Source organism: Lissotriton helveticus, chromosome 5_1 (genome assembly GCF_964261635.1).
Source record: "Lissotriton helveticus chromosome 5_1, aLisHel1.1, whole genome shotgun sequence".
NCBI classification, from domain to species: domain Eukaryota; kingdom Metazoa; phylum Chordata; class Amphibia; order Caudata; family Salamandridae; genus Lissotriton; species Lissotriton helveticus.
This window is the reverse complement of record NC_136065.1, coordinates 1,898,797,513-1,898,809,992: the sequence shown is the minus strand read 5'-3', so window position 1 is coordinate 1,898,809,992 and position 12,480 is coordinate 1,898,797,513. Positions and strand designations below refer to the sequence as shown.

The 12,480-nt window shown below is 44.6% G+C and overlaps 1 protein-coding gene across 1 annotated transcript in view; it reads right to left on the bottom strand.

Annotated features, from left to right (window-relative positions):
- KCNH4 (potassium voltage-gated channel subfamily H member 4) overlaps positions 1 to 3,994 on the bottom strand; it is a 297,438-nt gene extending 293,444 nt beyond the window's left edge. The window contains exon 1 of the mRNA XM_078640671.1: positions 3,961 to 3,994. Within this exon, the coding sequence (XP_078496797.1) occupies positions 3,961 to 3,994 (34 nt within the window). The remainder of the gene's footprint in view (positions 1 to 3,960) is intronic.
- Between the last annotated feature and the right edge of the window lie 8,486 nt (positions 3,995 to 12,480).

Below are 12,480 nucleotides of genomic sequence, written 5' to 3'. Positions count from 1 at the left end.
TCCATTGGGGTCTAGGTGCTAGGTTCCAGATGGATTCCAGCCAGGATGATACTTGAACAAAACGGGATAATGTGTTTTACATCAGGCCTTTGTTTTGGGACCATCAGATTGTTAAAATATGAAAGCCCCCTTGCTGCCTGCTGATTGCTGTTCCAAACGGAATGCAGACAATATGAGCTACTTCGAAATATGACACCAGGACACATTTAGCATGTTTCCCCGGGTCTGCCGGATCCCAGATCCGACCCAAAAATATCTGCCGGAACCGGGATCCTCCTAATTTCCAGCACTGGGCCTAATCACAAAGATTTTGCACACCTAAGTCTGACTTAGATGCACAAATAGCATCATAAGTCTAAATTTGTATTTAATTTTAACAAATATGTGAATTTGCAGTGGAAATGAACTTACTTGTACTTATAGTGATGTCAGTGTGCCGTCAATTTAAATGTTGGTAAATATTCCCACTGCAGCGGGTTGCTGTCATTTTAGGCTGAAGTCACCAGCAAAAGGTGATTAACAAACACAAGCTTGCATGTTTGTTGGTATTCACAAAATCTTGTGTAGGTCATCTACACCCTAAATGGAGGGCTCTACTATTATCAACTAAAAAACTGACAGGAGCATTGAGAAAGAGGTTTCTGTAATGGAAAAATAGTTTCTGCAAAGAGAAAAAAAAGTGTATGCATGCATCATTTACAAATGCATAAAAGGTGATGCGTGGGAGTAAAATGGAAATCACAAAGAATTCGAGAACTTATTCAAGAAATCGAAGTTTGTTGTAGATTACATGGGAATTCCACGTGAGTGAAATGTACTCCAGAGGTAGGTGGAAGCCCATGGGAGTAAATGTAAAACTCTATTTTGATATTCAGGAAGTTACGGACAAGTAGTGTGTAGAGTAATTACTATAGCACTTGATGTAGGGATGTCCACTCTGAAAGAAGGTGCATATTGTTCTTATGTTTAGAAGAAAATAAAAACAAGTACATTGAGCTTTTGTAGTATAATTCAAAATATGTTCAATAAAAATTGACCTGTTGCTTGCATTTCCTTACACTGCTCTTATTCAATGAGTGCCCTGAAAAGCAATAAAGAGAAAACCTTACATTATATTTAATGTTACACCCCATGTAGGTAAAAGCTCTCTTAAAATTGTGGCCGTGTGGATTTGTCTTCACTGGCTGAGGTGTGTGAAGTGCATACGATAGCAACTTGGAAAAGCTGGTACATTTATATAATATGTACTACTTTGTCGACAGGAGAAGTTTACTGCGTAAACAAATCTTGCAGAACAATTTCCCCATTAAAACTTTTGTTTGTGGGAAAATAGTTATGCAAGGTCAATTATTTTCGGGGGAAATTTGCCTGCAAAGCCAATTGTAACAGATTTTTAGGTCGAAGCCTGCGTTGCAGCGCATGCGCTGTCGCAGGCGAGAGTTCTTGTTAGCAAGAAGGGGCATGAAACCACACCCCTTCTTCCATTGGCCGGCCTCGCCAAACAGAGCCTTGCCACTGGACAAAGCCCGTGTTTGGATGATTTGTCCTGCTGTGATCCCGCCTCTCAAGGACTGGGTGACGTGACTTACGGTGTCGCAAGCGTATTTTCTATAATATCGCCATGGCAACCATGAGTCAGGTCACCAGTCCGGGAGGGGCGGGATTCATTATCGCGTTTCCGGCTATTTCTTTTTTTTGTTGTTGCATTTTTGCAGTCATTCCTGCGCGTTCCTCGGCGGTGGAGGAGGTAGGGGAGAGGCGGTGCTGGTTTATTTAATTACCTGGTCGGGCTTGTCACGGAGAGCCGCGCGGACCGGAAGCAGCTGCAGCGGATCGAGTCTGATATCTCAGAGATGGCTGTCAGCGTGACACATACAGGTAGAGGTTAACTACTCTATCACTTCACCACCCCCTCCCCATCTCCCTGTGTACACCCCGCTTCCCCGGCCCATCACTCTCTAATGCGGTGACTACATTTATCTCTGCACAGTATCTGTTCACATTTGCAAATGAAGACGCCGTCATTTCGGTTTAATTTGAAATTGCTTGTTTACTGTCGCTGCGGCCTCAATTAATTATGTTTTCAGGGAAAGGATCCCAACCCCAGAATATTAATCAGGGGTCTGCGATGACAGACTCGCAAAGGCCAGACGTTCACTTCTCATTTCTGTCAAGAAAAAGTTTCCGATATTGAAGTTTTTTGGAGAGTTTTCGAATTTCTGGCACCGACGGGGCAAGAGAGCCCATAATTACTGTGGCTAATCCGACACCTGGCACCCTACACTGTCATAGGCTCCGCAAGGGTCCTGCGGGCCTTCGCCTCCTTGATATGTCTGCTTGTCATGAGCGCAGTGCGTTTTAGGAGGGGGTGTGAAGAGTGCACTTTGAGACTAGGCTCCCATGGTGGTAGGGTTCGAAGTGTCCTTCATTCCCGAGACCACCTCAGCTCTCTTCCTCACAGCCTTACCCTTATAGAGATAACGAGACGTTAAAACGGGGGTTACTGGCAGGAGGGGCGAGGTTGGTATCGTTGAGGGCCTTTCAGCAGGGCGGATCTGCCATTCTGGCATTTGGATGTAGGCTGCAAGCGAGGGGGTTCTTTCAGGGCCGGGCTTGAAAGTGCTGAAACATAGTTTTACTTTTTTTTTTAAGTGCTGTAATTTGCACCGTATGAACTTTTTTTCCTTTGGTAGTGGCGGATGAGGTTGGGAAATCCTCATGGCCCCGCCAGGACAGACGACTTGGCTTTGCTCGCTGGTACGCTGCAGTCCGGGGCTGATATGAATAAGTTTGCCAGGGCTAGTAGGTTACTAGCCCAGTCCTGCTACTCTGTGGGCCTGGATGATCTCAGTGTAATAAATTACAAGTTAACCATGTCGAGGCCCCCCCCGATCTTTTATGGTTAGTATGTCACAATATTGAAGTCAAACTATAAACCTAAAGGTACATTAAGGCCATATAATAGCCAGCTATCAGTATGGTTGGTTTTTGAGTGCGATATTTTAGTACAACACCTTGTGTTAGGTGACTACTGTTGCGGACATTTCTTTTAATATTTTTCTCATTTCTGTTCAGCCGATTTCACTCTGGCCTTAAGAAAATGGCCTATCTAACCGAACCCTCTGGATACCTAACAGAACATGCAAGGTAGATTTCCCCGATACCAGTTAACATGGCATGCATACTAGCAAAGTTTAATGTCAAACATAACATTACACACCCATCTGATTCTGCAGAATGGCAATTTTCTGACTAAGCACCTAATGTCACCAGAAAACCCACTGGTAAATGAGTTCCCCAGTCCTCTTTCTGCGTGGAAGCGAATGTGCTATGGAAGATCGAGCAGCACTGGCAGAGGGGTATGTCTTCCCTATGCGCTATTAGTATTGTAAATAACAATGCCTACTTATGTTTTAAAAAACAAAACATAAATAGAAGGCATTGTCATTTACAATGCCAATAGCTCAAAATCCTGTGAATGCGAGACCTATTGCATTGCAAATGCTTGTTCTACTGCTTTTTAATGTAACAATGTTGTCAACTTCACACAGTTACAACTTTATCAAATGTCCAAATACTCACTCCCCCTAGGTAACAGATTGTTTGTTTTGAATTTCTTCGTAGTTATTGTTGTTTGCAAAATCTATTTTATATGATCCTAAATTCATGTCGCTGACTACAATGATGATTTTCAAAGACACATTGCAAGAGGACAGTGTTAAATGGACATAACATTATGTTAAGTAGGCATGTTGGTTCTTTCCTGTTAGACCCAAACAATATGGCCTCCTTGCCCTAAGCCACAATCCTTAGCAGGCCTGTCTCCTGTAATTTTTTCCCCAAAACTTTTTACCGACTTTAATGTAACATTCTAACAATCATGAGTAACTTGCCATTCTCCAATTCTCATGTAGAATAAATCAATTTTCACTTTAACAATTTTCGTTAAGCCATGCTTACTCAACTTCACACCATGAACTCTCTGTGTCCCCATTCCTGCGAAAGTAAGGGCTGGGGAGGGAAGGAGAAATGGGAATGCTTACTGGTGGTGCTTCTGTGAGACAAGGTAATGCAGCCGCTTAGTGCGTCCCCTAGTGATGCTGCTAACAGCAGATGACCCGAGAATGCCCCTTTAAGTAAATGGTGTGTTCTGCAGCCGCACAAAAGAAAATCCTTGCCCGGTTCCAGGGAACTTTACTAAACACAGAAACTTTCACTCACCTAAACTGGCCAACGGTGTACTTCATCTCATGCCCACCCCGCCCTCCGTAATCACTGTCTCATAGACCAGTCCCCTTTCATTTGAGGCTAGCCAGACTACCTCATCCCGGCCTACTGAAGCGAGTGAGTTTAGAGCCACTCTGTACTTGGGCTTTATTGTCAAAATGAACCCACACTCAGGTCAGGCATAGGCCTGGCCGTAGTTCGCGGAGTTCCGCTATGCGGATGAGAAACTCTGCAAAGTGACCCAAAAACTCTGCCGTGCTACGTGGAGTTCCACAAGCGGCAGAGTGCATTTGGTCATGCTGTTCGCATTGATTTTCAGCGCCGGGTGTTTGAGGGCACTGCTTCTTTTCTTGCCGCTCGAGTAGATTTTGTACCTGAGCGGCAGCTTTCTCAACGCAAACGGAAGGACCGCCCGTGTTGAGAATTCTGACCGCCTGTGTTGAGAAATGTCGCCGGGAGGTGGATTTTCCCCACTTGCCAACTTGATTATGGTGAGCGCGAGCGAGGAAAAAACTCAGCTAAGCGGACCGGAGTGGGATGTTTTGAAACTCCGCATGCTCTGCGGAGTACAGAGTGCGGAAAACTCTGCGAACAGAGCGAAGTTCACCATCTAGGGAGAAACATCGTTTACAACGCGGTGTTTACACCGCACTACCTTTACAACGATGCCATTACAACGCAAGTCGTTACTACGACTTGCGCTGGATGGCGCTGTTGGATAAGGAATATTGTAATTTTTATATTCCAACACCTTCCCTACTGTTACGTGGGCTGGTGTTGGAATATAAAATTATAATAATCCTCAATCCGCGTACACCAACGCAAGTCGTTGTGACGACTTGCGTTGTAATGGCAGTGTTGTAAAGTACCGCGATCTAAAAGATCGCGTTGTACTGACGTACATCCCCATCTAGGCCTTGTCAGGCATCTTCTCCTGTGTAACATGTTTCTCTCTTTGTTTGTGACAACTCCCCTTCCTGGGCCACCACTTCCCCTCAAGTTTCGACTTCGCAGTCTGAAAGAAACACCAGTATAACATTTGAGATTGGCCCATGCTTTGGTGCAACATTTATTTACAAGTCATTTTTATTGGTATTTTTTAAGCTAGGAAAAGGAATAGCATATCATACATGATGCATTAGTACAATGTCAGTGAACGAGACAGGAGTCGCCAGAGGGAGGGTGGTAGAAGCATTGCAAAATAATGATTATGACAAGCAAATCACAGCATCTGTGAAATACAGATAGCAATAAAAACAGGCGTAATAAGATCAATGACTAAAGAAAGAAGAAGAGGAACAATAACAAGAAGGTCATCAAGTCGCAGACAGGATGAACATCTTCATCATTATATTTTATCCCATAAATATAAACATGAGGTTAAAATAAACACCGGGGGAGGAGGGAAAACCAGGGGACAACGAGTGCACATGTTCATAATAAAGATGAATGGGATGTGCATGCCTCTGGTTCTGGAGGGTTTACGAATGTCAACAAAGTCACATATCTAATAATATGAGGACCAAGTGAGAGAGAGCAGGAGGAGGGAGGCTAACGCTTCACGCGTGCGATCAGGGCACGGGTCCTTTGCAGAATTATTCCGGCAAATTATACCAATGGTCAGAAATGGAATATCTGCGGAGGCCCTTTGTTCCCTCCCTACTAGAAGTGTGCTTTCAGCTTGAGCCCAAGCCAAGCATAGAAAGTGCCCACGCGGACATCATTGGGGATGGAGCTGCCTTCCATCTGCGGGTGATTAGCCGTTTAGCCAAGAGAAGGGCCTGGTCTGCGAATCTCATCACTGCTCTGTAATTCCCCAAGTGTAGGGGTGAATGGTCCCGGTGAAGTGTGCAAGGTGAATCGTAATATCTCTCCAATAAAGAGCTAGTGAGGAGCAAGATCGGAGCATGTGCATCCTATCTGCGTCTGGAGCATGACAATGGGGACAAGTTGCATCTATGCGGTTGAAAGACCGATCAATGTTTATATAAAACTTTATAAATAAATAAATGTTATTAGACGTTAGGTAGGCCTGGTGTAGGATATACAGTTTCATCAATATGAAACAGGCATTGCGGGATACTAGGGAGGGATATTGCAGGAGATTCTGCCAGTCTCTGTCTGAACAATCCCAACCGGGGTCTGTGGCTCAACGTCCTCGAAGTGTAGTAAGGGGAGTTGCAGTGTGTGTGTGTGTAATGCAGCCAGTGGGTTTGCTGCCTCCCTAAGCCCAAAGTATGTAGCTATTGTATGAGTACATGTTGTGCGGATTCCTGTTGTATCTCTCTCCACAACTGGGTCGGGTTGGTGAAGAGGGAAACAAACAGGAAAAACTGACTGAGTGGGAGCTCAGCGTTTGTGATTAATTCGTCAACTGAAAGGACTGATAAGTCCCCAGTGGTGTATTATCCTGCCTTGTGCCATTGCGTTAGTACCCGGGTGGTGGTGTATATGTGTCCCAATGGCATACCAAGTAGGGGCAATGCTGGGGCGTATATGTGTGGTCAACTGCATTATGAATACGGCTGTGCGGTAGCATCGATAGGCCACTGGCAGGAGGGGGACATCAGATGGTGAAGGTTTAGTGACTGGGTGAAATAAGGACAAGATACTTTCCATGGTCCAAGAAGGGGGAAGCGACACAGTGCCAGTGAGGTGCTGGCCAGCCAACTAGTCTAATACCCATTGCAACTGTGATGCCAGATAATATTGTTCAAAGTTGAGGACGTTTAGACACCTGCTGTGCCACGGATAGGTAACGTTTATGTAAGGGCTAGTCTCGGGTACATATTGTGCCATGTGAAGTCACCCATTTTTCGCTCTACGGTACAGAAGACGGGCCTGTGTAGAAAGAGATAAAGGTTGGCAAAGTAGTAGAGCAGTTGTGGCAGGACTACCGTCTTCATCGAGGCAACTGGGCCCGCTGCAGACAATGGCAGTGTCTGCCACAAAGTAATTTGTGGTTGTATCACCGAAATCGCCCGAGTCAGAGTACCCTCCAGGAGGGCTTCCTGTGCGTGATACACTCTTACACCCAAATAGCGAAAAGTGCCAGTTTGCCCATCAAGCTCCATGTTATTATTCACTGTGTATGTGGGATTAGGAGTGTGTGTATTGAAGGGAAAAAAGCCTGATTTCAACCAATTGACTTTAAGGCCGGAAATGCCTGCAAACTCTGTCATTAGGGTTTCTATAGTCGAGGGAAAGGATTAAACATCTTTGAGGTGGTGGAGCATGTCAACTGCATAGAGCAAGACCGCATGAGTGTTGTCTCCCAGTGTGACCCCCCAATCCTGACCCTGCCTATGTAGAAGGTGAGTCGTGGCTCAAGTACAAAGGAAAATAGAAGAGGAGACAGGGGACATTCCTGGCAGGTTCTACGTTGTATCATGATAGGGTCTTAAATGTGGCACTCCATAAGCTCCCTTGCAGTGGGATTGGTGTATAGTAGTGTTACTAATCGGAGAAAGTGGAACCGAAGCCCATAGCGTCGTAACACTTCGAGTAGGAATGGCCACTCTATTAAGTGGAAAGCCTTGTGAAGGTCCAACACTAGGCATCCCAAGTGAAGTGCAATGGTGCCCATTTAAATACCCGAAAGAAACAGCAGATGTTTAATGAGTTGCTTCTGGCAGGCACCAATTCGATCTGGTCTGAGTGAACCAATTGTGGCACTGGGGGAGCAGGCCTGACTCCTTTAATGACTCTACATCTGCCTCAGGACAAAAGGCTGCACGCCTACAACTTGTATATGCCATGACTGCAAAACTTGCCCCAGTCCTCAATAGGTAAAGCAGATCAACCCAGCCTTAAAAGACTCCATGGGAGATCTACAATAAGCTTTGACCTTATGAGCACCACCCTCAATCCCTATTGTAGTGACGGCCGTGACTACCTCTAAAAACCTTTGCTTTCTGGCCCGAGCCAGAAATGTGCCTTAACAAACAAAACCACAGAAGGAAAAAAAAAAACAATTCACTTCAATGAGGCAGACTCCATTAGGCCAAGAGCCACCAGGCACAGACAACCTTGTTTGAGTCATAATCTCTGTTCCAAACAAGCATTGGCAAAGCCGATAGGTCACGCCATTGGGCACTAATGGCTTTTTTATTTACTGATCTGAGTTGGATCAGTAAAAAAAATTAATAAAAGGAGCGCAAAAGTTTTTATTTTTAAAGTGGGTGGAGGAGATGGGATATGTAACACAAGATGGCAGGAAAAATACCATGGGGGGGGGAAGCAACATGAAGAGCCAGTGGAGGTGGGGGTGGAAGCAACAAGGATGGTGCGGGTAGGGGGAAATGACAAGGAGAGAGAGCAATGTGCAGTGTGGACGGAGAAGAGAAGCATAAAGACAAGAGAGAGCAAGGTGGACCTAGTGGGGGAGAAGTGCATGGGTGATAAAGCAACCCGTTGAGGGTATGTGCAAACACTTTGGTGAGTGCATCAGAGGTGGGAGGGGCATACAGGTGAGAGCGCAACATGGAGCTTTGTAAGGATCAAGAGAAGTACAAGAGGGAGATAGCAAGAAAGGAAATGTAGTCTTATAGGGTACCTAAACAAAAGAGCAAAAATAAGTTATTGAAAATCAAGCAATGTAAGAAAAGAAGGAAAGTGCCTGTGCTACAGGGAAGTGGCAAACACAAGAAGAGGAAGGAAAGCCCACATTAGCTTACAAATGAAAAGGAAGCAAATGAGAGTGACAATAAAGGCAACAAATGGTAAGCAATGGGAAGGCTCTAAGCCCACTGTAAGATGAAAACAGTTCCTTTCACCAGCAGAAAGCGCTGTCTAGTAGGCGAGTCCTAAAAGATCACTTGATGTACCAGGGAGCGCATAAGTTTTCCCCTTTTGCCTTACATTCCCTTTTCCATGCATGTGATAAATGATGTAAGGGTTGTTCCGGAACTCTAAATATACCAAAATTGTAAACAGGCTACCTTGAAATGAAAATGCAGGCCTAAGTGGAATTTACTTTGAGCTGCCCTGTTCTGGCTAAAATGTGAAACAACACATGAAATGTTGTTTATGTCCTCTCATGTTTTTATATTTGTCACTCCCCGATTGTTCTTCAAAATTAAGCAGTTGGTACTATTTGTCCTAAATATTTCTGTAGAGGAAAAAGCTAAAAAGCTCTACGAGTTCCTCTTTATGGAGGCAACAGGGAGGCACAGGTTAAGTTTAGGTGGGAGAAAAAGACTGTTTATGGAGGCAAAAAGGTTACGTTTATGTGAGGAAAAAAAACTGTTTATGAAGAAGCAGATAAACGCTTTCTCCTCAGCCTCCTTACTCACCCTCTGCAAGCTCCAGGAAATATTCAAATGGCTCCCAATCAACACCAGATGCACCATCACCCAAGTCCTCATCACCGGCCGCCTGGATTATGGAAACTCCCTCGCCAACTGCATCACCTCACAACTATTGAGCAGACAGCAAACCATTGAAAATGCTGCAGCCAGGCTCATCTTTGACCTACCGAGAAGAGCCCAAAGCGCCCCCCACCTCAGAGTGCTCCATTAGCTCCCTGCCCAAGAACGGTGCCAGTTCAAACTGCTGACCTACGCCTACATGGCCCTGCACTGCAAATGACCAGCCTACCTCACCCACAGACTTTACTTCTACCAACCTAGCAGACAACTACGCTCCACCTCACTCTCCCTCGCCCCACTTCCACAAAACCAGAAGCGGCGGCCACACCTTCTCATACCTGGCCGCCAAGACCTGGAATGGCCTACCACTCCACCTCCAGACTGCATCCACCCTACAGAAGTTCAAAGATGGCCTAAAAACATGGATGTTTGACTGACAACTCCCAGCAGCAGCCCCCCCAGCGCCTGGATACCCTCATGGGTGATAAGCAGCACTCTACAAATCATTGATTGAGTGATTGCGTGGTCTTTATGCATTTATACTGTGCCAAAGATAAAGACCCAATTTGCTTTAAAATGCAAAAGTTAGAGGCCTGTAATTGTAACCCCCTGGAGAGTATCTTCACAGCTGGCACATATTTTAGGCGAGGCAGGGAAGCTCACAAGTGACCCACCTATTGGCACTATCGAGTAACTGCATAAGTCCAGAAATTTATTTTTCTGTTTGGTGGAGTGTGCCAGAGGCAAAATGCCAATCTGCTAAAATCCTTGCCCCATTTCTGAGTTCCTTTACAATAGTCTTTAAATCTTCATGCGCTTTTAAAAATGTTTACTTGCCCATTGCCCTTTTAAAAACCTTGCATAGACATTCACCAATAACATTTAAAAATAGCATATTATTTGTTGGAAAGTCAAATGCATTAAAACAGAGGGTTTCATCAGTGGCGGCCAGCATGGCTCAAAAGTGGGGGGCTGGGCGCGGGGGCCCTGCACGACACTCAGCCAGGGGCTGGAGGGGTGGGCATGTTCTCCATGCAGGCTGTTATGCAGCCTGCATAGAGAAGTGGAAATGTGCGCATGACTGTTTGGTGCTGGCCCGAGAGGGCTTACCAAACAGTCATTGCACACTTAAGAGTGGGCAAATCACTCCTCCGCTGCCCTGCTCACAGAGCAGCCCCGCCCACACACCGCCCACTCGCAAAGCAGCCAGTACAAACATAAAATGATAATAACTGAAAGTTATTATCATTTTATGTTTCTGCTTCTCACACTGCTTGAAAGCAGTGGGGCGATGTTGTTCCGCCATAATGGAGAAGCCGCCACTGGGTTTAATTTATTTTTGGTTGGGTCATGGGGGGTTGGCAGCAGAAACTAGTGAATGTTGCTGTTGATAATATCTGCTAGACTACTTTTCCACCCTATTCCCCCAATGGACGGTTTTCAAGAACTCATGTTTTGGGGTTAGGGCAGGACACGGTCAACACATGTGCATATGCTTGTTCATCCTTTTCTGGCCCAAAAATGTATTTGGCACTACTCTTCAAGGAACCTGACATCGAACCACCTATGTCAGCATAGGGTCAGATGTACAAGCATTTTGAGGTTGCAAACGGTTTAATTTGCAGAATTGGGTCATTTGCGACCACAAAAGTGTTTTTTATGTACAATCATCAAACTGCAATTCTACAGAATTGCACTTTGAATTTGCGATTCGGTATTTGGAATGGGCATGTTTAGTGAGTCCCTACCAAATATCGAATTGTAGTGGTATGTATGAATGTTGTGCAACAACATTGCAGCCACAAAACATTAATATATTATCCAACCATCAAAGGAAGTGGTAACCTGCTTGCAAACGACTACGAATTCCCAAGGAACCTCTTCCCCTTTGAGAATGCTAAAAAAACATTTTTATGAGCAAGCAGTGGTCCGATGGACCACTAACTACTCTAAAAAAAATGTTAAACATATATATATTTTTTTTAGATGCATCCTGTTTTCCTTTATGGGCTGCATTCAAAAAAAATTATTATTTAAAAGTTCTCACAGGCATGGTGGTTTGCTGACCCCAGCTCACCACTATTCCTGTGATTGCTATAATTCCCAATGGGGACAAACTGCAACCCACCTCATTAATATTTATGAGCAAGTTTAATTTGTAACCCATTAGGAAGCACTATTAAAAAAAAGTTTCATATATTATAAATAGGGATTTCCTAATTGCGATTGGCAGAAAATTGGAATTTGGGAATTGCTATTCCTAATGTTAGTACATCCGGCCCATAGTTTTTTTCGTCGCTGCTGCTAAATCCTGAAATGTCATTCCTATATCTCTCTTCATGCAAAGTTCTTGCAAATGTTTTAGAAAAGCTTAAAACACTTTTCTTTTCAATCAATAACCCATCTTTCTCATATACTTTATAATAGCCCCAAGAAACCGTTTCAGGGTTTGCAGGAGTGAAGCACTGCTGCTTTCGTTACTGAGGGCCGATATTGCAGCTTTTCTGCAAAACCGGCCCCCACCGCCACAAAACCGTCCCCACCGCTACAGAACTGGCCCCCACCCTTCCAGCCTCCCAGGAAAAAGCCCGATGCCCGCTACGGCCAGTCTGGTCCTGATTCTGGCATGTCTTATGTGTTCAATTGTTTAAAGCTCTATTTCTGTAGTTTGTTGGGGAAAACTTGATAAATATAACTCAGATTATCTTGTCTACCCATACGTTGAAAGACCATTTGGACCCTTTTGGTATCACATGCAGTCAAGTAATAAAGACTGGAACTGTTTGAACAAAATCATGTTCCAGAGTACAAAACATCTGGAGGTCGTGAAGATGTCATTTAAAAACATTAGAATTGCATTAAAGCAAACCAGAGGCAATCAAAT